This window comes from Anolis sagrei, chromosome 9 (assembly GCF_037176765.1).
Source record: "Anolis sagrei isolate rAnoSag1 chromosome 9, rAnoSag1.mat, whole genome shotgun sequence".
In the NCBI taxonomy this organism is placed as follows: domain Eukaryota; kingdom Metazoa; phylum Chordata; class Lepidosauria; order Squamata; family Dactyloidae; genus Anolis; species Anolis sagrei.
In genome coordinates, this window is record NC_090029.1 from 27,588,377 (window position 1) to 27,616,115 (window position 27,739).

The 27,739-nt window shown below is 43.5% G+C and overlaps 1 protein-coding gene across 1 annotated transcript in view; it reads right to left on the reverse strand.

The window, feature by feature from the left end:
- The window catches only part of SLC12A1 (solute carrier family 12 member 1), a 95,107-nt gene that overhangs the window by 15,417 nt on the left and 51,951 nt on the right, over positions 1 to 27,739 (reverse strand). The window contains exons 14-20 of the mRNA XM_067471405.1: positions 27,044 to 27,199; positions 22,313 to 22,412; positions 22,118 to 22,229; positions 14,992 to 15,132; positions 11,150 to 11,256; positions 8,886 to 8,968; positions 2,477 to 2,620 (exon numbers count right to left, since the gene is read on the reverse strand). Of these exons, the coding sequence (XP_067327506.1) occupies positions 2,477 to 2,620; positions 8,886 to 8,968; positions 11,150 to 11,256; positions 14,992 to 15,132; positions 22,118 to 22,229; positions 22,313 to 22,412; positions 27,044 to 27,199 (843 nt within the window). The remainder of the gene's footprint in view (positions 1 to 2,476; positions 2,621 to 8,885; positions 8,969 to 11,149; positions 11,257 to 14,991; positions 15,133 to 22,117; positions 22,230 to 22,312; positions 22,413 to 27,043; positions 27,200 to 27,739) is intronic.

Sequence of the window (27,739 nt, forward strand, 5' to 3'; positions counted from 1 at the left end):
ACACACCACACTAAAAGTGAAGAAACAAATCTTCTTTTATTGAAGCTTAGTAAATAGTCAGAAGAAATAAATGCTTGTAAGAAAATAAGACGGTTCCAAAAAGTTATAAGTCTATAAAAAGCAGTAACACAAAGCAATGTCCGCACAAGAAATAAAAGCAATCCAAGACAGCATTAATCGAGACAGGAATCAAACAGGATGCAAAGACAATCCAAAAGCATTAAAAACTTCACAGAAACTAGGATTTCCATGGCACATGAACTTGGTTTCCAAATGATGCCTGATCTAACAGGTTTCCCCCTGAAACAAACTTTATATCCCAAAACTCAGAAATTGGTTTCACTTCCCCCCACATTTACCCCTCATCAGACGAAACCTTTCAGAGCAACGTAAACACTGAGTTTGCTGTCGATCCTGGCTAATCTCCAGTTGCCTATTCTTCAGTTCCCTATCTGGCTGCTCATTAAAATTCCCAGGTGTCAGGTTGTTTTCCAAACGCAAATCTTGAGAGCTCACAGAGAGAGGGCGTGAACTATCATTGCTAGGCCCAGCAGGGATATTCTCATGAGAAACTGCCCTTTGCACAGGGGCATCTCTGTCATTGTCTGTATGAAAATCATTGACCAATCATCTCCATCTTGTACCTCAGCCTCGGCACCATCATTTCCCTCATCATTTCCCACATCAGGATCCTGAAACACAAACACAGGCTGATTCCCAACAAGTTCTGTCACAAAATCATAGAATAATAGAGTTGGAAGAGACCGCATGGGCCATCTAGTCCAACCCCTTTCCATGCAAGAAAAGCACAATTGAAGTATCCCTGACACATGGCCATCCAGCTGTTGCACTCCAGGACAGGAAAAGCCCTCTGATTTTAAAACACCACAATGTTGAATGGAAAACAATTCTTTTATTGAAGATAATTAGAAAGCAGCAAGTAAAAAGCACTTAAAAGAGATAGGTAAATCCAATTACGTAAGAAGATAAGCAGGAGCAAAAATAGTACGGGGTAAAGTTCAGCAAAATCCATAAAAACAAAGTCCACACTTCTCTAATATAATTCAGGAAAACAGGAAACATTAATCCAAGGCATGAGTAGGCACTCATACATTCCAGGTGTCCAAACCATGAACAAGAAATACTTAGACAAGAATCCTCCAAGCAAAGCTTCCATGAAACAAAGGACGAGAACTATACTTGATTCCAACAATGCTTCATCTGACTATGTTCCCCAAACCTGGAACTTTTATCCCCTGGTTAAGCTATTCCACGCACTCAGGAATTGGTTTAGTTTTATTTGAGATTCCCTTATCTTTTTCTGTCGAAGCCTGGCAAAACACCGAAGGCACCGTTCGACCTGTCTGTTTTGACCAATTTCCTCTCGCCTATCTATTTGCTCATTAAGTCTCGCAAGTGGGCCAGGTGCCCAGTTGTTTTCAAGCCCCAAATCCTGGGAACCCTCTGGTGGCAATTCAGGGAGTATACTATCTATTGCACTCCCTTCAGGGACATTCTTCAGGGACGTTCTTCCTTATGTTCAGATTGCATCTCCTCTCTTGTAGTTTGAAGCCATTGTTTCGTGTCCTAGTCTCCAGGGAAGCAGAAAACAAACTTGCTCCCTCCTCCTCCCTGTGGCTTCCTCTCACATATTTATCCATGGCTGTCATATTTCCTCTCAGCCTTCTCTTCTTCAGGCTAAGCATGCCCAGCTCCTTAAGCCGCTCCTCATAGGGCTTGTTCTCCAGACCCTTGATCATTTTAGTCGCCCTCCTCTGGACACATTCCAGCTTGTCAATATCTCTCTTGAATTGTGGTGCCCAGAATTGGACACAATATTCCAGGTGTGGTCTAATGACTTCAATTTATTTATTTATTTATTTACAGTATTTATATTCCACCCTTCTCACCCCGCAGGGGACTCAGGGCGGATTACAATGTACATATACATGGCCAACATCCAATGCCAAAGACACACAACACATATAAACAGACAGTCAGAGGCTATTTAACTTTCTGGCCGCCAGGAGAGCTGTCATTTTCATCGTCCATCTGTGACACTGATTAACTAATTCCGCATTCCCCGCATGCTTTGCTGGAGTGCTTTGCTGGAGTCTTTTTTAACTTGTAAATAAGTTAAATTAGCCTCCCCACACATAGGTGGTACCTAATTTTCCTACTTGAGAGATGCAACTGTCTTTCGGGTTGCAAAGGTCGACAACAAGCTACGTAATTGATGGAAGCTCACTCCGAACTGGGCTGGCTTCAAACTCATGACCTTTTGGTCAGAAGTGATCTTAATGCAGCTGACACTCCACTAGCTGCGCCACAGACCTGGTGCATTGAATGTTTGCCTATGTATGTAAATGCTGTAATCCGCTCTGTGTCCGCTAGGTGAGAAGGACCGAATATAAATAGAGTGTATTATTATTATTATTATTATTATTATTATTATTATTATTTTATGAAATCTTGCCTTTTGGGGGCATGGTCTTGGTAATGTGAAGCTTGGTGGCTCTTCTGAAGAATCCACGAATGCCCCCATTCCCTTCTTCAAATTCACTGTCTTTAATGGTCGCTTCAAGAGCTTGCCTCTCCTGCTCCAGCCTCTTCAGCTCCTCTGTTGACGGGGGAAGACAAAGAAGGAATGAGTTAGGTCAAACGTTTTAAAAATGGATCAAAATCCAATTCCCTTCTGGTATTTGCATCTCTGTGCACAAGAAGTATATTTACGTCTAAACATTTCAATTTCACTAAACACATAAGGAGTTTGTGTCATCAAAGGCTTTCATAGCTGGAATCACTGGGTTGCTGTGAGTTTTCTGGGCTGTATGGCCATGTTCCAGAAGCATTCTCTCCTGACGTTTCACCCACATCTATGGCAGGCATCCTCTGAGGTTATTACGTTCTGTTGGAAACTAGGAAAATGGGGTTTATAAATCTGTGGAATAATAATAATAATAATAATAATAATAATAATACCTTTATTTATACCACACTACCATCTCCCGAAGGACTTGGTGTGGATTACAAGAGGCCGAGCCCAAGTACATCAGTAAAAACAACAACAACAGCAATACAGACAATAAATAAACTCATAAACAAAGCAATAAACAGTAACAATAACACCACGACGCATTAAAAACCTATGGCAGGGCCAAATGGAATAATTAATTTTTTAAAAAAAATGCTGGGCATGAGCAGGTGACATATAACTAGGATAGGTATTTGGAGAGAGATGGAGCGAGCAGACAATCCTAGATCATTAGTAAAGTGCGATTAGGGACATGTTGCTTAGGGCTTCCTTATTCTGGGAAGGCACACTGGAATGACGACGTTTTCAGTCTCCTCTTAAAGACTACCAGAGTTGTGGCATGCCTAATGTCCTTGGGAAGCGAGTTCCAGAGTTGAGGGGCCACCACCGAGAAGGCCCTGTCCCTCATCCCCACCAATCGCACTTGCGATGGAAGTGGGATCGCGAGTAGGGCCTCTCCAGATGAACGAAGAGATCGTGTGGATTCGTACACAGAAATGCGGTCACGCAGGTAGGCAGGTCCCAAACCATTTAGGGCTTTGTAGGTAAGCACCTGCACCTTGAATTGGGACCAGAAAATGAACGGCAGCCAATGGAGCTCCTTAAACAGGAGGGTTGACTTCTCCCTGTAAGGAGCCCCAGTTAACGACCTGGCTACCGCCCGTTGGACCAGTTGAAATTTCCAGGCCGTTTTCTAGGGCAGCCCCACATAGAGTCCATTACAGTAATACAATCTAGAGGTGACCAAGGCATGGACCACCCTGGCCAGATCTGCCTTCAAGAGGTATGGTCGCAGTTGGCGCATGGGTCTTAGTTGTGCAAAGGCCCTCCCAGCCACTGCCGACGCCTGAGCCTCAAGCGTCAGTGATGAGTCCAGGAGGACACCCAAACTGCGGACCTGTGACTTCCAGGGGGAGTGCAACCAGTGTCCAGTGTGGGAGAAAGAACCCTTGTCTGTTGGAGGTAGGTGTGAATGTTTCAATTGGCCACCTTGATTAGCATTTAATGGCCTAGCATTTTCAAGGCGTGGCTTCTTACTGCCTGTGGAAATTTATTTATTGACGACATTTATATGCCGCCGTTCTCACCTCAAAGGGGTCTCAGAGCAGCTTACAAGATATATATACATACAATATATTATGTTATTAGTATAGTACAATCTCTGTATTAAATATATTGTACTATACCATTATATTGTAATATTATTAGTAATATTATATGTAATATAAATATATAATTATAATATATTATTATTAGTATTTTATTAATTACATTATAGTATTATAAATCTCAGCCCATCTCTCTCCAATGCCAGAGATACAGTTTAATGGTGTAACATTAGAAAATGTTGACTATTTCCACTCCCTTGGCAGCCACCTCCCCACCAAAATCAACATCGACACCGAAATACAACACCACCTGAGCTCTGCGAGTGCAGCATTTTTCCGAATGAAGCAGAAAGTGTTTGAGGACCGGGACATCCATAGGGATACCAAGGTGCTTGTTTATAAAGCTATTGCCCTCCCAACCCTGCTATATGCATGCGAAACATGGACTGTCTACAGACGTCACATGCAACTCCTGGAACAATTCCATCAGCGTTGCCGCCAAAAAATCCTGCAAATCTCTTGGGAAGACAGGTGGACAAATGTCAGCATGCTGGAAGAAGCAAAGACCACCAGCATTGAAGCGATGGTCCTCCGCCATCAGCTCATTGAAACGATGGTCCTCCGCCATCAGTTGGACCAGCCATGTTGTCCAGATGCCTGACCACCGTCCCCCAAACCAGTTGCTCTACTTCGAACTCAAGAACAGAAAGCGGAATGTTGGAAGACAGAAAAAGAGATTTAAAGATGGATTCAAAGCCAACCTTAAAACCTCTGGCATAGACACTGAGAACTGGGAAGCCCTGGCCCTTGAGTGCTCCAGCAGGAGGTCAGCTGTGACCAGCAGTGCTGCAGAATTTGAAGAGGCATGAATGGAGGGTGAGAGGGAGAAATGTGGCAAGAGAAAGGCGCATCAAGCCAACCCCGACCGAGACCGCCTTCCACCTGGAAACCGATGCCCTCACTGCGGGAGAAGATGCAGGTCAAGAATAGGGCTCCACGGTCACCTACAGATCCACCAGAAAACTGATCCTGGAAAACTATCCTACTCGGGCAACAAGGGATCGCCTAAATGAATGAATGTATATTATATTATATTATATTATATTATATTATATTATATTATATTATATTATTAGCATAGCAAATATCCTAAACAAAAAATTCTTTGTTGAGAGGTGCTTAGCTGTCCCTGATTGTTTCTTGTCTGGAGTTCCCCTGTTTATGAGTGTTGTTCTCTGTTATGATTTTAGAGGGGTTTTTTTTAATACTGGTAGCCAGATTTTATTCATTTTCATGGTTTCTTCCTTTCTGTTGAAATTGTCCACATGCTTGTGGATTTCAATGGCTTCTCTGAGGAAGCCTGCCATAGATGCAGGGGAAACGTCAGGAGAGAATGCTTCTGGAACATGGCCATATAGCTATAAAAATTTACAACAACCCAGCCACGAAAGTCTTCTACGATAAAATGCTCCTATATTTTCTGTTGATGTATCAAGGATGGAAATAGTGAGAAGGAAGCACTAGGGGTCAGCAGAGAATCGCAAATTGTGCCATACGATTACAACTGACTATTAATTTTAAACTAATTCCTTAAGATATGCCAAGATCCAATAATTGCTTCTTAATTTTATTTGGAGTCCCTCTTCTGAAAGATGTGTTTAACTCAATTAAGTCCCCCGTACAGAGTACATTAATTCTATATGGATGGGGCACCGATTTTTTTTAACCTTCAATGCACACAATCCGCATCACTAAGCATAGAGAGCATCACTAAGTAGCTTAAGGAAGATATATTTTTAAAAATGTATGTGATTGCCATATGTGACAATCAGGGTTGTAAACTAGCACTTGAATCCCAAGCGTCTGTTTTCCTGGTTCTTTCCAGATTCTTGATGAGAGATGATTGGCATTATACCAATTGATTATCTCCTTGATTTGTGTATTTCTACTTGATATAGTTGCATGTATATTTTAATACTAGCTGTACCTGCCACGTGTTTGCCTGAACATTGCATTGCCTGAACACCAAGCAAAAAGTGGGTGCTAGAAACAATATCATACGAAAGCTGACTGGCACAACCTGGGGATTACAACCAGATACAGTGAAGACATCTGCCCTTGCGCTATGCTACTCTGCTGCTGAGTACGCATGCCCAGTGTGGAACACATCTCACCACGCTAAAACAGTGGATGTGGCTCTAAATGAGACATGCCGCATTATCATGGGATGTCTGCGCCCTACACCACTGGAGAAATTACACTATCTAGCTGGTATCGCGCCACCTGACATCCACCGGGAAGTGGCAGCCAATAGTGAAAGGACCAAGGCAGAGACATCTCCAGCTCATCCCCTGTTTGGGTATCAGCCGGCACGTCAACGACTTAAATCCAGACATAGTTTTCTAAGATCTACAGAGACACTCGCTGGAACGCCTCAGCAAGCAAGAGTCCAAAAGTGGCAGGCTCAAACCCAGAACCTCAACCAATAGCTGATACCAAATGAGAGACTCCCCCCTGGGCACACAGAGGACTGGGCGACTTGGAAGGCGCTGAACAGACTGCGCTCTGGCACCACGAGATGCAGAGCCAACCTCAAGAAATGGGGCCACAAAGTGGAATCCTCGACATGCGAGTGCGGAGAAGAGCAAACCACAGACCACCTGCTGCAATGCACCCTGAGCCCTGCCACATGCACAATGGAGGACCTTCTTGCAGCAACACCAGAAGCACTCCAAGTGGCCAGATACTGGTCAAAGGACATCTAATCAACTACGAAACTCACACATTTTGTATTTTCTCTGTTTGTTTGCTTTGTTCTGTTAGAAATGTAATATAATTGACTGGCTGCCCTGACACAAGAAATAAATAAAATAAAATTGATTATCTCCTTGATTTGTGTATTTCTACTTGATATAGTTGCATGTATATTTTAATACTAGCTGTACCCGCCACGCGTTTTTGTGGCCAACCTTCCCTCTTTCTCTCCTCCTTTCTTTCCCTTTTTTTCCTTTCCTTCTCTCCTTCCTTCCTTCTCTTCCTCTTCCCTTCCTTCCCCCCTTTTCTTTCCCTTCCTCTTTCTCCCCTTTCTTCCTTCTCTACCTATTCTTGGACACCAAGAACTGGGAAGCCCTGGCCCTTGAGCGCTCCAGCTAGAGGTCAGCTGTGACCAGCAGTGCTGTACAATTTGAAGAGGCAAGAATGGAGGGTGAAAGAGAGAAACGTGCCAAGAGGAAGGCGCACCAAGCCAACCCCAACCGGGACCCCCTTCCACCTGGAAACCGATGCCCTCTATGCGGGAGAACATGAAGGTCAAGAATACGGCTCCACAGCCACCTATGGACCCACCGCCAGTACACTGACCTTGGAGGACATTCTTACTTGGACAACAAGGGATTGCCTAAGTAAGTAAGTAAGTAAGTGGGAAGTCTGACTTGGCCACGGTAGTCCACGCTCTAGTTACATCCCGTATAGACTACTGCAACGCTCTCTACGTGGGGTTGCCTTTGAAGACGGTCCGGAAGCTTCAACTAGTCCAACGAACGGCAGCCAGGTTGTTAACAGGAGCGGCACTCAGGGAGCATACAACCCCCTTGTTGCGCCAGCTCCATTGGCTGCCAGTTTGCTACCAGGCCCAATTCAAAGTGCTGGCTTTGGCCTATAAAGCCCTAAACGGTTCTGGCCCAACTTACCTGTCCAAATGTATCTCCCCTTACGAACCTCTGAGGACTTTAAGATCATCTGGGGAGGCCCTGCTCTCGGTCTCACCTTTGTCACAAGCACGTTTGGCGGGGACGAGAGACAGAGCCTTCTCTGTGGTGGCCCCTCAGCTATGGAACGCTCTCCCTAGGCAAATCAGTTCTGCTCCCTCCCTCTTGACGTTTCGGAGGCAAGTTAAAACGTGGCTATTGGAGCAAGCGTTTACAAATACAGAGTAGCTAATATAGGAAATCGAATGACCTGACAATGGAACTGGACAATGCTTGAGAATAATGAGACACTGATGATGCTGCTTTTATTGCTTTTATGATGTCTTATACTGTTTAATTTTTTTTTATCTATTACGTTTTGTGTATACTGATTTGTTGGAAACCGCCTTGAGTCGCCAACTGGCTGAGAAAGGCGGTATACAAATACAGTAAGTAAATAAATAAATAAATAAAATAATTATTGGACTGCAACTCCCAGCAGTCCTCCTGATTGATTTATCTGCTACCTTCCAGCTTAGAGTCAATATCTCTTTTGAGCTGTGGTGCCCAGAATTGGACATAATATTCCAGGTGAGGTCTAACCAAAGCATAATCTCCCAGAGTTTCCTTTGAAAATGTGGAACACCTCCTATCCCCTGCTTGGTTGACCTTCCAAGCCATGACCTGCCAGTGCCCGACTCTAGTGATGCCACCTTTCACAGCTTGAAGCCACGGGAAGAACCTCAAGTTACAGTGGAAGGACCAGGAGACATGCACCTACCCGAATTCAGCTCCAAGGAAGGAAGGAAGGAAGGAAGGAAGGAAGGAAGGAAGGAAGGAAGATGGGGGACGAGTGAAGGGAAGGCAGACAGGAGGAGGGAGGAATGGACTCAGAAGTGGGCCTTCTTTTAACTTGTGAGGGGCCTTCCTTGTTGCTCTCTTGCCTTAAAGAAATGGAACAAGATTTCCCACAGTTCCTCTTTGGACAATTGGAATTATTGTGGAAACAAGACAGAGTGTAGAAATTACCTGAAAAGTAGTTAAGTTTTGACATACCTTGAACCTGGAGGACTTGCGAGATGTCAAATCCTTGGCTTATTCGAACAATGATCACACCGAATTCAAAGTCAAATGCATCACTGAAATAGAGTGGAAATATATTAAAAGAGGGCAAAAAGTAGGTCTATGCCAGTGTTTCTCAACCTGGGGGTCAGGACCCCGGGGGGGGGGGGGTTGCAAGGGGGTTTCAGAGGGGTCGCCAAAGACCATCAGGAAAACATATATTTCTGATGGTCTTAGGAACCCCTTTGGCAGAAAAGGATGAAGATCTCTCTGCCTGTCCTTCTCTTCCTTTTTGGAAACAGACGGCGAATCCCCCCACCAAAATCCCTCCTCTGCTTTGATTGGCTGGCCTCCCAGACAAGGGGAGGGCTGTTTCTGAGACTCCAAGCAGGGAGGGGAGAGCAGGTGTGCATGGTGCATGGCAGTACAGGTAAGGAAGAGCGTGCAAGGTTGGAGGGAGACTCAAGCAAGCAAGTCCCTTCATAGCATGGGGCTTCTGTGGAAATTTGAGCCAATTTTATCATTGGTAGGGTTCAGAATGCTGAACCTGGGAGTCGGGATCCCTGAGGGGGTCACAAGGGGGATGTCAGAGGGATCACTAAAGACCATCAGAAAATACAGTATTTTCTGTTGGCATTGGGGGGTTCTGTGTGAGAAGTTTGGCTCAAATCTACTGTTGGTGGGGTTCAGAATGCTCTGTGGTTGTAGGTGAACTATAAATCCCAGCAACTACAACCCCCAAATGTCAAGGTCTATTTTCCCCAAACCACCAGTATTCACATTTGAACATATTGAGTATTTGTACCAAGTTTGGTACAGATCTATCATTGAGTTCACAGTGCTCTGTGGATGTAGGTGAACTACAACTCCAAAACTCAAGGTCACTGCCCATCAGACACTTCCAGTATTTTTTGTTGGTCATGGGAGTTCTGTGTTGCAAGTTTGGTTCAATTCTATCATTGGTTGAGTTCAGAGTGCTCTTTGATTGTAGGTGAACTATAAATCCCAGCAACTACAACTCCCAAATGTCAAAATCAATCCCCTTCAATCCCACCAGTATTCAAATTTGAGCGTATTGGGTATTTCTGCCAAACTCAAGGTCAATGCCCATCAAAAACTTCCAATATTTTTATTGGTCATGGGAGTTCTATGTGCCAAGTTTGGTTCAATTCCATCATGGGTGGAGTTCAGAATGCTCTTTGATTGTAGGTGAATTCTAAATCCCAGCAACTACAACTCCCAAATGTCAAGGTCTATTTCCCCCAAACTCCACCAGTGTTCACATTTCGGCATATTGAGTATTCATGCCAAGTTTGGATCTCTCATTGCGTCCACAGCGCTCTGTGGATGTAGGTGAACTACAACTCCACAACTCAAGGTCAATGCCCACCAAACCCTTCTAGTGTTTTCTGTTGATCTTAAGAGTTGTGTGTGCCAAGTTTGGTTCAATTCCATTGTTGGTGGAGTTCAGAATACTCTTTGATGGTAGGTGAACTATAAATCCCAGCAACTACAACTCCCAAACCACAAAATCAATCTCCCTCAACCCCACCAGTATTCAAATTTGGGAGTATCAGGTATTTGGTTTTATTTTACTGTAATATGTTGTTGGGCTTGGCCTCATGTAAGCCGCCGCGAGTCCCCGTTGGGGAGACGATGGCAGGGTATCAAATAAAGTTTATTATTATTATTATTATTATTATTATTATTATTATTATTATTTGTGCCAAATTTGGTCCAGTGAATGAAAATCCATCCTGCATATCAGATATTTACATGACGATTCATAACAGTTGCAAAATTACAGTTATGAAGTAGCAACGAAAATAATTTTATGGTTGGGGGTCATCACAACATGTGGAACTGTATTAAGGGGTCGCGGCATTAGGAAGGTTGAGAACCATTGCTCTATGCTATGGTGTTCTCTCCTCAAATACAAAGCTTTGTCATAGTTAGGTCCCATAGACCTCACATAGGGATTGAAATTCAAATTCCAAAGATAGATAGGTGGATGGATAGATTACCTTTAGTTATGCAAAACCATGGATGGATGGCATCCTTGAAGTGACTGGACTGACCTTGAAGGAGCTGGGGGTGGTGACGGCCGACAGGGAGCTCTGGCGTGGGCTGGTCCATGAGGTCACGAGGAGTCAGAGACGACTGAACGAATGAACAACAACAATGCAAAACCATGCAGAGACACCAAAAAATCAACATCTAATAAACAATCCCCAGCATATTGCTCGGTTCCAACTTACTGAATGATGCCCACGTAATTTTCAACTTGCGCTGCCGTGGAATGTCTCCAGTTCTTTTTAAATCCAAACACCAAGGTGTTCGGTCTGATTCTGCCCAATCCGGAGGCCTGGCGATATGAAAAGACGGCGTTTGAAGGGATGCACGGGCAAGGTTTATCGAAAATGAGGAGTAATGGCAAAAGATAAGGGAAGTAATGTTCTGGAGGTATTTAAGAGGGAATTGCATTTGGCGACTGTCCTTCATGCTTGTACCCAAGCAGCGCATAAAAGATTAGCTCTAAATCATCGCAGCTATAAATGGTTTTTAGATGGCAGAAGTCTAGCTTTGCTAAATGAGCATTCATTTGCATGCCTTCTGATGAATGCTCATTAAAACAGTTTTAATAACTTAAGATCAACAGCATTTTTAAGCGAGCGTGGGCTGGTTTTTAAAACGATAGCTTCCCAGGTTTCAGCCATTATGTAATCAAAGTATGAAGCATATTTCAACAGTAGTGGCAGTTAGGGAAGAGTGTACATGTCAGAGCTGTTTAACAGTGGAACTCTCTGCCTCGGAGTGTGGTGGAACATTCTTTGGAGGCCTTCTTTGGATGGCCATCTGTCGGGGGTGCTTTGATTGTGCTTTTCCTACATGGCAGAATGCAACTGAACTAGATGGCCCTTGGACTAGATGGCTCCAACTCTCCTTCTTTGGATGGCCATCTGTCGGGGATGCTTTGATTGTGCTTTTCCTGCATGGCAGAATGCGGTTGGACTAGATGGCCCCAACTCTCCTTCTTTGGATGGCCATCTGTCAGGGTGCTTTGATTGTGTTTTTCCTGCATGGCAGAATGTGGTTGGACTAGATGGCCCTTGGACTAGATGGCTCCAACTCTCCTTCTTTGGATGGCCATCTGTCGGGGGTGCTTTGATTGTGCTTTTCCTGCATGACAGAATGAGGTTGGACTAGATGGTCCTTGGACTAGATGGCTCCAACTCTTCTTCTTTGGATGGCCATCTGTCGGGGGTGCTTTGATTGTGCTTTTCCTGCATGGCAGAATGCGGTTGGACTAGATGGCCCTTGGACTAGATGGCTCTAACTCTCCTTCTTTGGATGGCCATCTGTCGGGGGTGCTTTGATTGTGCTTTTCCTGCATGGCAGAATGCGGTTGGACTAGATGGCCCTTGGACTAGATGGCTCTAACTCTCCTTCTTTGGATGGCCATCTGTCGGGGGTGCTTTGATTGTGCTTTTCCTGCATGGCAGAATGAGGTTGGACTAGATGGCCCTTGGACTAGATCCACCATCATTTGGTGGCTGCAATGATGCAATGGGTTAAACCAGTGGTTCTCAACCTGTGGATCCCCAGATGTTTTGGCCTTCAACTCCCAGAAATAATAATAATAATAATAATAATAATAATAATAATAATAATAATAATTTTATTTGACCAGTCATATGACCATTTCAAAATAGAACTCCCAGAAATCGTAGCACCTGGTAAACTGCCTGGGATTTCTGGGAGTTGTAGGCCAAAACATCTGGGAACCCACGGGCTGAGAACCACTGCATTAGAAGGATGATGATGATGATATTTGGGTTGCTGTGAGTTTTCCGGGCTGTTGAGAACCACTGGGTTAAACTGCTGAACTGTTGAATCTGCTGACCTAAAGATTGGCAGTTTGAAGACGCGGGTTGGTGTGAGCTCCCGCTGTTGGACTTAGCTCCTGCCAACCTAGCAGCTCGAAAACATGCAAATGTAAACCGCTGAACTGTTGAATCTGCTGACCTAATGATTGGCAGTTTGAAAACACGGGTTGGGGTGAGCTCCCGCTGTTGGCCTTAGCTCCTGCCAACCTAGCAGCTTGAAAACATGCAAATGTAAACCGCTGAACTGTTGAATCTGCTGACCTAATGATTGGCAGTTTGAAAACATGGGTTAGGGTGAGCTCCCGCTGTTGGCCTTAGCTCCTGCCTACCTAGCAGCTCGAAAACATGCAAATGTGAGTAGATCAATAAGTACCGCTTTGGCAGGAAGGCAATAAAAAGGGGACCATGCAGCCATGCTGGCAATGTGATCAGGAGGTGTCTGTGGACAACAGGCTCCTTGGCTTTGTAACGGAACAAATGTACCTTCCTATGCCCTAAGCATCACCTCCAGAAGCCGGAGATGAAAGGGGAAGCCTGTATCTTTGTTCTGTGTATTTGTGTGTCATTATCATTTCACTGTATTAAAGACACTGAATGTTCTCCTATCTGTGTATGTTGTAATCTGCTCTGAGTTCCCTCGAGGAAATAATGTGGAATATAAATAAAGTGTATTATTATTGGGTTGTTGTAGGTTTTTCCGGGCTATATGGCCATGTTCTGGAGGCAATTTTTCTGGAGGCATATAGCCCGGAAAAACCTACAACAACCCAGTGATTCCGGCCATGAAAACCTTCGACAATACATTATTATTATTATTATTATTATTATTATTATTATTATTATTTCTTTGAATCACCATGCCTACGTCACTGATTTAGCAATAGTTTTACATGTTTGCAAACGGATATGACTGCTTGCAGACTGGGAACAAGAATATTTGCAATAATATAATTGGAATATAATTGGCGCAGTGCAATAATGTAATTGGAATATGTGCAATGACTACGGAACGGATTTAAGAGTTTGAGTTTGGACGGCCTGAATGCTGAATGCAATTTTAAATGTTTCATATGTATTAATTTTAATTCAATTGATTTTAAGATTACTGTTTGTATATGTTAAGGCACTGAATAACTTCCATATGTACAGTAGGACAACTTGAGTCCCCCTTGAGGTAGAGGAAAGCAGGGTATAAATAGGGCAAATAAACAAATAAACAAACAAATGCCTATGCTCCTGATCTGGCAATAGCTTTTAATATGTTTGCAAACTAATATGACTGCTTGCAGACTGGGATTTTTTAAAAATCATGCCCTTCCCAGTAGACTTAACCAAAAGCAAACTCCTGCAGCTTCTTCCTGTTTATGATTTCTTCTTTATTAATAACTCTGAGTATTGCCGAAGGCTTTCATGGCCGGAATCACTGAGTTGTTGTAGGTTTTTCAGGTATATGGTGATGTTCTAGAAGCATTCTCTCCTGATGTTCTGCCCGCATCCTATGGCAGGCATCCTCAGAGGTTGTGAGGTCTCACAACCTCTGAGGATGCCTGTCATAGATGCAGGCAAAATGTCAGGAGAGAATGCTTCTGGAACATCACCATATAGCCCAAAAAACCTACAACAACCCCAAACAGTGGTCCCTCGTTACTTCACGGTTCACTTTTCGTGGACTCGCTGTTTCGTGGTTTTTCAATATGGACTTAAGAGTGTTTGTCTGGAGAGGCTGCCTCTACGGAGAAAGCCAGAGCCGACGATTACGTGAACAACACGTTCAAGGAGTGCTATGTAGTGTATAAGTGTGTGGGGAGGGTCTATAAAGACTTAAAATAGTGTGTAACTACTAAAATAATGTATAAAAGCATCCCTACTTTGCGGATTTTCACTTTTCCCAGGTGGTCCTGCATCATAACTAGGAATAAGTGAGGGAACACTGTAACTCTGAGGTTTGACCACATTCTGATGTTGCGTGGCACCCCATGTCCTGTTTTCCATCCATAAATAAAACGCTGGATAGCATGATAACCTGGAGTTGGAATTGTTTCTGAAATAACCCGCAAGACAAAAGCACCGTTCCCTTGGATATTCTCTGCATTTACAAAACATTATCTAAAGAGACAAGAAGTGCTCTTAACAAACAAACAGACATTCTCCATGTAACGGAGGCCGCTTTGAAGTAAGGCTTCCTGAGCGCGCTCGGCAAATAAAGAGCTTACTTGAAGGAGACTTTTGACTCCGTCTCGAAAGCTGTCAGCTGCCACCGCCGCATAAAAGGCTTTCCTTTTGTTCTTTGTCAGCCAGGCCTGCTTCGTTGCCATGCCACTGTTCATCTCTGTAACGCACAGCTTGCGTGGGCCCTGCGTGACACAGTCATACATGAGCGAGAGGACTTGGTATTATGCCTGGCAACAATGGGGTGATTTTAAAGGAGGGGAACGGGAAGAATGTCAAGGAGAAAAAAACGCTTCGCCACAAAAGGCTTCCAAAGAGAAAGCCTCCTTTTGAAACCGAGCCTGATGGTAACATCACTCATTTTCTGCTCAAAAAGGGTAAGCCTGTTAACATCGCTTAGGTGTAGTGATCGCTGGAGAAACAGGCATTGTGCTTTTAAATAACGGGTCGGAAACAACACCGGGTTAACATAGCAAACCAATCTTTCAGCTACTTCAGTGAAAATAATAGGATTCCAGACGGTTTAGTGCCAATTCACACAATTGTTTTTGCACCCATTCATACTTTGAGAAGATGTAATGAAATCAATGAGGCTCTCTAACTAAGGATGTAGTGAAGTTTTCTATATAGGTAGTGAAACCACAATACTATTACTTTAACAGGTGGTGAACTGCAATTCTGATACATCGGCAAGGGAGCGGAGGGATGATTTATTGTTGTCACCAATTTGAAAGGAACCAGTATTCAGGAGATTTTACCCCAGTTCCCAATTTTAAAAAGAACTGGCCGACTTGCAGTGGAGGTTGCCGATTAGGAACCAAATTTACCATCAAGTTGGAAGGGAGGCTGTTCAATTGCACCTCCTCCTTTATTAAGAAAGTAATAACTTAGTAGTAATTACACTGTATATACTATAGCGTGACTGGAGAGAAGAATATAGATTTATTTGGTTACTTTTCCCTGCGTTTCTGCCACCACGTGAGGTAAGTTGTAATATTGTGAGAAATGGCACTTTGGACACAGAATAGACGGAGCTGAGGCAATCTTCAAACAAAAGTTAACAATTTTATTAAGTACACAGTATGTGGTTGCAAGACGTAACTTTTCCTTGTTGCACTTGGAATAATACTTGTAACTTTAACAGTTCATTCTTTCAAGTAACACAGTATCTTTCTGACGTAGAGCACTTGTTTCAGACAAAGTTTCAATACAGGGATGTTTTCCTTATTTGATCCTCCCTAGATCAAATACTAAGTAAACTATTCTTTAGCCTCTCCTTAGACTAAAAGAATACCGGCTAGGTTTCACCATTCGGCTGCACTAGCCTGAGAAACTTCCAATAGCCAAACCCAGCTTTTCAAAGCCTCAAAGCTTTGCTTCACAAGTCACTCCGCCACCTTTCCTTTCCCTCTCTCCCAACTCCTAACTCCTCACTCCTCTGAACTTAACTCCTGACTCCTCTGAACCTAAACCCGGACTGCTCACTCCTCTAAACCTAAACCCTAACTGATTTTTAACTGTCGTTTTTTCAAACTCTCCCCTCTAAGCTCCTCCCACTTCCCTCTCTCCTGCATCGGTCTCCATGGCAACGCACATAGAGGACTCCTCTGACTTAGGCCGCTCCAGCATTACTGCAGCCAATCTAAACACAAATACAGTTAAAATCATACAATTTATAATCAACTCCTGAAAAGTAGTGAAACCACAATACCATTACTTTAACAGGTGGTGAACTGCAATTCTGATACATTGGCAGATACTGTATGTTGGAAGTTGATTCACCATGCAAAACCCAGCTGTTCGTGGCATTATTAGTCAACAAGTGACAATATGCTCCACCAAACAAAGGCTTAGAGCCCACCTATATATAAATGCATAGGTAAAGGTAAAGGTTTTTCCCTGACTCCAGGACAGGAATAACCCTCTGACTTTAAAACACCACACATTGAGTAGGAAAACAATCCTTTCTTGGGAGAAGAGCAATGTCCAATCTCAATAAAATAGTAAAGAGCAGAGACATCACACTGGCAACAAAGATCCATTGCCTAGTCAAAGCCATGGTATTCTCCGTAGTCACCTACGGATGTGAGAGCTGGACCTTAGGGAAGGCTGAGCGAAGGAAGATCGATGCTTTTGAGCTGTGGTGTTGGAGGAAAGTTCTGAGAGTGCCTTGGACTGCAAGAAGATCCAACCAGTCCATCCTCCAGGAAATAAAGCCCGACTGCTCACTGGAGGGAAGGATACTAGAGACAAAGTTGAAGTACTTTGGCCACATCATGAGGAGACAGCAAAGCCTAGAGAAGACAATGATGCTGGGGAAAGTGGAAGGCAAAAGGAAGAGGGGGCGACCAAGGGCAAGATGGATGGATGGCATCCTTGAAGTGACTGGACTGACCTTGAAGAAGCTGGGGGTGATGACGGCCGACAGGGAGCTCTGGCATGAGCTGGTCCATGAGGTCACGAAGAGTCGGAGACGACTGAATGAATGAACAACAACAAAAGCAGCAAAGTAAGAAAAAGCAATTAGGTAAGAAGATAAGCAGGAACAAATTAGTCCAGGGTAGGGTTCAGCAAAGTTCAAAAACAAAGTCCAGACTTCTCTAATAAAATCCAAAGAACTAGGAAAACATTGATCCAAGGCATGAGTATGTAATCACAAGAGAGAAAGACCATAAAACAAGAAATCCTTAAACATGAATCTTCCAAGCAAGGCTTCCATGAGGCAAGAGCAAGAACTTGGCAGGATTCTAAATGATGCTTCATCTGACTACATTTCCCATGCTTGGAACTTTACATCCCCTCATTAAGGGTTGTGAATGTTCCGACTTTCACAGCCACTGAGAAAGAGGGAACTTGGAAATCTTCTCCGCTGGAAAACTCCTTGTACCCAAGACTCCAAAGACTGTAATGTATGTTTTCTTTACCCCCTTTGAATATCAAGTTTATGCCTAAGGAAGATAACTCATTGTGAACAATAAAGACTATTTCGAGTTATCTATAGTGTCTTGATCCTTGAGAGTTCGTTCTCTAAAGGAGGGCAAGAAGCAATCCCCTGGGGAAAAGATGCCACGTCCATGTTTCTTTCACTAAGAACTATAGCCCCCAGGCACGACGGCATAGGGCAGATCAAAAGAGCCGTTCAGCAGTGGAACTCTCTGCCCCGGAGTGTGGTGGAGGCTCCTTCTCTGGAAGCTTTCAAACAGAGGCTGGATGGCCATCTGTCAGGGGTGATTTGAATGCAATATTCCTGCTTCTTGGCAGGGGGTTGGACTGGATGGCCCATGAGGTCTCTTCCAACTCTTTGATTCTATGACAACCTGGCAAAATGGCACTACCTAAAAGAATCCCACATCTTGTGTGACTGTGGAGCAGAGCAGACAACTCCGCATCTGTATGCTTGCCCACATTGCCCTGCCTCATGCACAGAGGAAGAACTGTTTAAAGCTACAGACAATGCAGTTGCTGTTGCCCGTTTTTGGTCTGTTTTTTTGTGACCTCTTTTTATCAGTCTTAAACTTATTTATTTATGCAATGCTTTTGACACGAAATAAAATAAAATCTGAATTTCTATTTTATGCCCCTCTCAACACCAATGCTGCAAAAACACTGCTAGCTAGACAAAAAGAACAAAGGGGTCTGGGGACCAGAACAAGAAGCTTCTACAGAGCTTGGACATCTCTATATTTTAATGCCTTTTGTCATATAATTTGAGTGCCATTTTTTCATGGCACCGAAAACGAAATAAAAAAGGCAGTTAAGTGAGTATAAGCTTTGGAGTCTTTAAAGGCATAATAGGAGCACGCTTAGCAGCATGTTCCTATTTTATCACTCTTTTTTTCTCCCCCAAACACACAGATCACTGAAGTTCCTTATGTCACATTTTTACGAGCCCATAAAACTTAGATTTGGCTTAAATTTCAAGAGGAGGAGGAAAACAACTGAAATGCTTATGTTGGCGGAAATAAAAACCTACCAGTGCAACATGAAAACTGATAATATATCAAAAAAAACCTGCTGACCTGAAGTTCTCAAAAGACCCAACTAATGTCTGCACTGGGAGAAGCAATAAAACTTCCACGCGGTGGAGGTCAACAGGTTGAAAAGGGACCAACAATGCCTTGCCTTAGACTCCTTTCCCATCTTATATCCTTTTAATTATTTAAAAACAATTAAACCGTCCTGTTCAACATCTTTATTAATGACTAAGATGAAGGGCTAGAAGGCATGATCATCAAGTTTGCAGACGACACCAAATTGGGAGGGATGGCCAAACTCCAGAGGACAGGAGCAGGATTCAAAACGATCTTGACAGATTAGAGAGATGATTGGCCAAAACTAACAAAATGAAGTTCAACAGGGACAAATGCAAGATACTCCACTTAGGCAGGAAAAACGAAATGCAAAGATACAAAATGGGGGACAATGCCTGGCTCGAGAGGAGTATGTGTGAAAAAGATCTTGGAGTCCTCGTGGACAACAATTTAAACATGAGCCAACAATATGATGTGGCGGCAAAAAAAGCCAATGGGATTTTGGCCTGCATCGATAGGAGCATAGTGTCTAGATTCAGGGAAGTAATGCTCCCCCTGCTCTATTCTGCCTTGGTTAGACCACACCTGGAATATTGTGTCCAATTCTGGGCACCACAATTCAAGAGAGATATTGACAAGCCGGAATGTGTCCAGAGGAGGGCGACTAAAATGATCAAGGGTCTGGAGAACAAGCCCTACGAGGAGCGGCTTAAGGAGCTGGGCATGTTTAGCCTGAAGAAGAAAAGGCTGAGAGGAGATATGATAGCCATGTATAAATATGTGAGAGGAAGCCACAGGGAGGAGGGAGCAAGCTTGTTTTCTGCTTCCCTGGAGACTCGGACGCAAGGGAACAATGGCTTCAAACTACAAGAGAGGAGATTCCATCTGAACATGAGGAAGAACTTCCTGACTGTGAGAGCTGTTCAGCAGTGGAACTCTCTGCCCCGGAGTGTGGTGGAGGCTCCTTCTTTGGAAGCTTTTAAACAGAGGCTGGATGGCCATCTGTCAGGGGTGATTTGAATGCAATATTCCTGCTTCTTGGCAGAATGGGGTTGGACTGGATGGCCCATGAGGTCTCTTCCAACTCTTTGATTCTATGATTCTATGAATGTCACATTTAAACGTGAACATGGCTCTTCTGTTTGAACTTGGGTTGAAAATAACACTTGGATTCAATGCAAAGCATAGGCCCCTAAAATACATGATAGGTGCCCTTTCTTTATTTTAGGCTTTTAAAAAAAAGTTCAATAAGGTGGCGCAATGGGTTAAACTACTGAGCTGCTGAGCTTGTGGACTGAAAGGTCGCAGGTTCGAATGCGGGGAGTGGCATGAGCTCCCACTGTCAGCCCCAGCTTCTGCCAACCTAGCAGTTCAAAAACATGCAAATGTGAGGAGATCAACAGGTACCACTCCAGTGGAAAGGTAAGGACGCTCTATGCAGTCATACCAGCCACATGACCTTGGAGGTGTCTACGGACAATGCCGGCTTTTCGGCTTAGAGATGGAGATGAGCACCAACCCCCAGAGTTGGACATGACTGGACTTAATGTCAAGGGACAACCTTTACCTTCACTGCACTAGTTCTGACCTCTTAAGCTCTATCTAGCTCAGCTACAAGTTATTTGAGTATCTGTATTCTTTCTAATAGGAGTTTCAGAAAAGCATCTATTTCTGTTTTATTGACTATTCCAAAGCCTTTGACTGTGTGGATCATAATAAATTGTGGCAAGTTCTTGGTGGTGTGGGCATACCAAATCACCTTGTCTCTCTCCTGAGGAATTTGTATAAGGACCAAGTAGTGACAGTCAGAACTGACCATGGAACAACAGACTGGTTCAAGATTGGGAAAGGCGTACGGCACGGTTGTATACTCTCACCCAACCTATTCAACTTGTATGCAGAAGACATCATGCAACATATGGGGGCTGATGAACCCAAGGCTGGGGTTAGAATTGCTGGAAGAAACATTAACAACCTTAGATATGCAGATGATACCACTTTGATGGCTGAAAGCAAGGAGGAGTTGAGGAGCCTTCTAACCAAGGTGAAAGAAGAAAGTGCAAAAGTTGGATTGCTGTTAAAAATCAAAAAGCCCAAGATTCTGGCAACTAGGCTGATTGATAACTGGCAAATAGAGGGAGAAAATGTGGAGACAGTGGCAGACTTTGTATTTCTAGGTGTAAAGATGACTGCAGATGCAGACTGCAGCCAGGAAATTAGAAGACGTTTACTTCTTGGGAGGAGAGCAATGGTCAATCTTGATGAAAGAGTGAAGAGTAGAGATCTTACATTGGCAACAAAGATCTGCATAGTTAAAGCAATGGTATTCCCTGTAGTAACCTATGGATGTGAGATCTGGACCAAAAGGAAGGCTGAGCAAAGGAAGAGAGATGCTTTTGAGCTGTGGTATTGGAGGAAAGTTCTGAGAATGCCTTGGACCGCGAGAAGATCAAATCAGTTCGCACTCCAGGAAATAAAGCCCAACTGCTCACTGGAGGGAAGGATAGTAGAGACAAAGTTGAAGTACTTTGGCCACATCATGAGAAGACAGGAAAGCTTGGAGAAGACAATGATGCTGGACACAATGGAAGAAAAAAGGAAGAGGGGCTGACCAAGGGCAAGATGGATGGATGGGATCCTTGAAGTGATTGGCTTGACCTTGAAGGAGCTGGGGGTGGCCACGGCCGACAGGGAGCTCTGGCATGGGCTGATCCACGAGGTCACGAATTTGGAAGAGACTAAACGAATAAGCAACAAGACTAAGTTAATGATAATATGGATTTTCTGCTTTGATAACCTAGATTATCTGGCAGTGTAGAAGGGGCCTTAGTCTGTTCTGCTGATTTGTTTTCTGCTGCTAAATTGCATCATCTATGCATTGTTGTTGTTGTTAAAACAATTATTTATGGATTCTTGTTAATACTGGACCCTGTTCATGTGCCTGAAAAGGCAAAATTCCTTCACCTGGCAAATGCAAACCAAAAATCAAGGGATTTCAAATACATAACAAACACATGGGAGCATTTATTTTTGAGTCCTATTATTCAGAGAACGGTGGAATATAAATGAAAATTGCAACGACAAAAATGGCATTATGTGGCAGTGTAAACGGGGCCACATATTCACCAGGCTTACTCACTGTGTACACTTCACAGCACATGCAGAGCCCGTTGTTCTTTGTGAACGAATGCGCAATGTCCAACAAAGCTGGTCTGATCATGGGTCCCCCTGTTAATACCAAGCACTGCGGCCTGTGAAGGCGGAAAGGGACACATTAAGTTGCATAACATGACCCTGCAGAGCAGACCTTGGACAGCTTTCATGGAGACCTTACCTGAAGTTTTTCACATGATCATCCACTGTTGTTAGGTCTAGTGCAGAGTCAATGGCATTGACGTAGTAGAGGGCCTGCGAGGACGACCCCCAATTTACCTCTGTTGACAGAAAGAGGGAGAGAGAAAAGCAGCACATTACCCCACTTTTGTTTTCCGAACTCTTATATCACATGTTTATTATTGAATATAAGGTATAGGCTGTGCATTCTTTCTCCAAAATACTCCAAAATTCGAAATCATTCGTGTGGGTGACTAAGTCTGGGTCTACACTGCTATATAATCCGGTTTCTGAATCCTGCTTATGTGCTTAGAACTCGATTATTTGAGTCTACACTGCCATATTTAAAAGAGATCATCTGGATTCAGAAACCGGATTATAGGGCAGTGTAAGTGGGGCCCATCAAAGTGACACCTTTGCTCTCTGGTGATTTAAGATACACACATAAACGTTATCGTGTGCACAAAATTATTAAACATATTGTGAACAAAATTACCTTCAAGATATGTGTATTATAAATGTATATATGGCATGTAAAAGGATGTTGTGTTGAGACCTGGATCCCCTCTCCAATTTATTTATTTACTTACTTACTGTATTTGTATACCGCCTTTCTCAGTCCATTGGCAACTCAAGGCGGTTAACAGGGTAAAATTCAATGCTTACAAGAATGTCTTAAATACAATTAAAAACATAAAATATAACAAAAACTAAAGAAAGAAAAAAAATCTAAATTCATAGTGTCTCCTTGTTTAAAACATTGTCCTGACTCATTGTCTAGTCGTTCCATTTTCCTGTGTCAGTTACTCTGCATTTGCAAACACTTGTTCAAAAAGCCACGTCTTGACTTTTTTCTGGAATGTTAAAAGGGAGGTGGCCGATCTAATATCTATAGGGAGGGTGTTCCACAGCCGAGGGGCCATCACCGAGAAGGCCCTGTCTCTCGTCTCCGCCAAACGTACTTGTGACAAAGGCGGTAATGAGAGCAGGGCCTCCCCAGACGATCTTAAGGTCCTAGATGGTTCATAAGGGGAGATGCATTCGTATACATGTACATATATGTAAAATATTTCTAGTCCCAAGATACTCAACCTGTATAACTATTAGGCTTGTGTGCAGATCCGTTTTAGCCATTTTACTTTGGCCAATCTGGCTTCTTTGGCTTGGTTGGTTAGGCATAACAGCAAGGGTCTAGCTGTTATGGTTTCCTGTCCATAACAGGATCACATGGTAGCCAATCATGGCTTTTCCTCCCTTTTTTGGGAGGACGCGGCACCGATCACGACTGCCACCTCCCCTTTTTGGGAGCATGCGGCTTGCAAAGAGGCTGCCGCCACGTGCCCCTCCTTACCCGTGGTTTTCCTGTGAGCCCTGCCTGTAGGACAATCAGAATAGAAGAACGCTGTGACGTGTCTTACGCAAGCTGTGTCTGCTTCCTTAACCCTGTTGCTGAAACCCAGGCTCCCTTGAAGGGAAGAAAGGAAAGGGCCCCAGGAATGAAAAGGGAGGCTTCCATTCCCCATTGCTCCATTGCCCCAAGTTCCCCATTGCTGCCAATGGGCCAGATCTAGCCATATTTTTCAGGTGCGGACCAAAAAAGGGTATCCAGCTCCCTGCCCGTTTTCAGGAGGCATATGTAAATGGATATGGGGTCTATTTATTGATTTACTATATTTATATACCATCCCTCTCAGCCCGCAGGTGACTCGGGGCGGTTCACAGTTGGTACCAAGACCATAAAATACAATTAAAACATTAAAATATTGTCAAACCATAGCAAAGGCAATAACAAGCATATATCATTAGCGTCTCCTTGCTGAAAACATTGGCCAATCACATCGTCTAATCCAGTGGTTCTCAACCTTCCTAATGCTGCAACCCCTTAATACAGTTCCTCATGTTGTGGTGACCCCCAACCATATAATTATTTTTGTTGCTACTTCACAACTGTAATTTTGCTATTGTTATGAATTGTAATGTAAATACCTGATATGCAGGATATATTTTCATTCACTGGACCAAATTTGGCACAAATACCCATATGCCCAAATTTGAATACTGGTGGGGTTGGACGCAGATTGACTTTGTCATTTGGGAGTTGTAGAGGCTGGAATTAATAGTTCACCTACAATCAAAGAGCATTCTGAACTCCATCAATGATGGAATTAAACCAAACTTGGCACACAGAACTCCCATGACCAACAGGAAATACTGGAAGGGTTTGGTGGGCATTGACCTTGAGTTCTGGAGTTGTAGTTCACCTACATCCAGACAGCACTGTGGACTCAAACCATGATTGATCTGGACCAAACCTGGCACAAATACTCAGTATGTCCAAATGTGAACACTTGTGGAGTTTGGGGGAAATAGACCTTGACATTTGGGAGTTGTAGTTGCTGGGAATTATAGTTCACCTACAATCAAAGAGCATTCTGAACCTCACCAATGATAGAATTGGGCCAAACTTCCCACATATAATCCTCATGACCAACAGAAAATACTGTGTCTTCTGATGGTCTTTGGTGACCCCTCTGACAGCCCCTTGTGACCCCCCCAGGGGCCCCGACCCAAAGGTTGAGAAACACTGGTCTAATTGTTCCATTTTCCTATGACAGTTACACTGTACTTGCAAACACTTGCTCACAAAGCCAAGTCTTGACTTTCCTCCAGAATGTTAGAAGGGAGGGGGGCGATCGGCTATCCCTAGGGAGGGTGTTCCATAGCCAAGGGGCCACCACTGAGAAGGCCCTGTTTCTTGTCCCCGCCAGCCATACTTGTGACGAGGGCGAGATCAAGAGCAGATGTTCTTAAAGTCCTGGAAGGTTCATAAGGGGAGATGCATTTGGACAGGTAAGCTGGGCCAGAACTGTTTAGGGTTTTATAGGCTAAAGCCAGCACTTTGAATTGTGTGCAGTAGCAAATTGACAGCCAGTGGAGCTGGCACAACAGAGGAGTTGTATGCTCCCCAGACACTGCTCCCGCTAGCAATCTGGCTGCCGTCCGTTGGACCATTTGAAGCTTCCCGACAGTCTTCAAAGGCAACCCCACGTAAAGTGCGTTACAGTAGTCTATACTGGATGTATCCAGAGTGTCTACCGGAATCCGACCAGCAGAAATGGATTCAGCCCAAACGCACAAGCCTAATAACCATGGAGGAATTTCCCTTTGGCACAAGAGATGCTGAACACGCATTGCATTTTTATAACTATTTACTTGTACATAAGACCCATTGAACCCATTGGAATGTAATTTTTTGTGCAGATGTCAAAAGAGCCATGCCTTGAATTTCCTAATAACTTTACACTCAAGAAGAAGTGAGATTCTTTTCTCTTCTGGGAGATCTTCCTGCCTAGTGAAAAGTTGAGTGTCTTACAATCTTCCTTCTCTCTTATATAACTACAACACAGCTGTTCAGACTCCTCCTTTGCAGTTGACTTCCCAAATAGGTTTGGCAGCACAACAGAGGTAAGTGCCTCTGGGTTCATTGGGGTTCAATCCCAGGTATATGGCACCGAATTGCAGCCTGAAGTGCCAATCCATTTCTATAGGCAGGAGCATGAACTCCTCCATTATCATGTCAAGCATTAAAAATGTGTGGAATACTTTCTATTCAGCATGGATCTGGGGACTGGGCTGAATGCCCTTCAAAGTCCTTACCCAGTCTTTATGTTTCTAACTTTTCCAGAGAGCAAAGTTGGGTAAAAGTGATAATAATAATAATTATTAGTGTCCGACATGAACAAGCCACGAGAGTAAAGATGAAGATCCACCCCGAGGAAAAGTGTTCTTGCCATACATCAAGGGAACCACTGATCGCATAGGGAAGCTGATGAGGAAACACAACATACAAACTATCTACAAACCCACCAAGAAAATCCAACAAATGCTATGTTCAGTAAAGGACAAGAGGGATCCTCTCACCTCTGCAGGAGTCTACTGTGTACCATGCAGCTCTGGACAAGTCTACATAGGGACCACCAAATGCAGCCTTGCCCAAACACGAATCAAGGAACATGAAAGGCACTGCAGACTACTTCAACCAGAGAAATCAGCCATAGCAGAGCACCTGATGAACCAGCCTGGACACAGCATATTATTTGAGAACACAAAAATGCTGGACCACTCTCACAACCACCATGTCAGACTACACAGAGAAGCCATTGAAATACACAAGCATGTGGACAATTTCAACAGAAAGGAGGAAACCATGAAAATGAACAATATCTGGCTACCAGTATTAAAAAATTCTAAAATTGCAACAGCAAAAACAGCAGAGAGGAAACAGGCAGGGACATCTAATTACCTTTCAAGAAGAGTTTGCTCCAGGCACAGTCAGCCCATTGTATGCTAATCAAGGTGGTCAGTTGAAATATTCACACCTAGCCCAACTGACAAAAGTCCTTTGTCTCACCCTGGTCATTCCACAGATATATAAACCCTTTTCCCCAGTTCTAACAGACCTCACTACCTCTGAGGATGCTTGCCATAGATGCAGGCGAAACGTCAGGAGAAATGCCTCTAGAACATGGCAATATAGCCCGAAAAAACCCACAAGAACTTAGTGATTCCAGCCATGAAAGCGTTCGACAATACATTATATTATATTAATTATTATTATAATTATTACATCAGCATCATCAGCATTATTAGGTCTCCCAGCAATATCTGAAACTTATACACCAGGCTAATCCCTCTGCCATGTTTCTTTAAAAAAAAAAATCTCTCCCCTTACCTGGCTTCTTGTACGTGACATAAATGTAAAGAAATAACTCGATAGCGTAAGTGATGAGAGCGGCCCACCAGTTGATGACGAACATGACGGCACAGCACAGCACCGCTCCAAAAAGGGAGATCCACATATTGTAGTATCTGAAAGCAGGTCTCCAACCTACAGAACAAGCGAGCACATCAGAAATACAAAGGATAAAGAAATTAGAAATTGTACCAAAACATCCTATTGTCTAATACAGTGAGGCTGGATCTACACTGCCTTATATCCCAAGATCTGATTCCAGACTATCTGGAATCCCAGCAACTACAATTCCCAAATGACAAAATCAATCCCCCCCAACCCCACCAGTACTCAAATTTGAGACTATTGGGTATTTGTGTCAAATTTGGTCCAGTGAATGAAAATACATCCTGCATATTGGATATTTACATTACGATTAATAACAGTAGCAAAATTACAATTATGAAGTATCAACGAAAATAATGTTATGGTTGGGGGTCACCACAATATGAGGAACTGTATTAAGGGGTCGTGGCATTGGGAAGGTTGAGAACCATTGCCCCAATAAGAGTGGATGGCCAGATGCTACTCTATAGTCTGTTCATTACGAAATGTGTTTGGTCTTTTCATGTCTGGTGTCCTGAGCATCTTTCACTGAATTGGAATGGGCATTTAATTGGAGCAAACAAGCCGTAA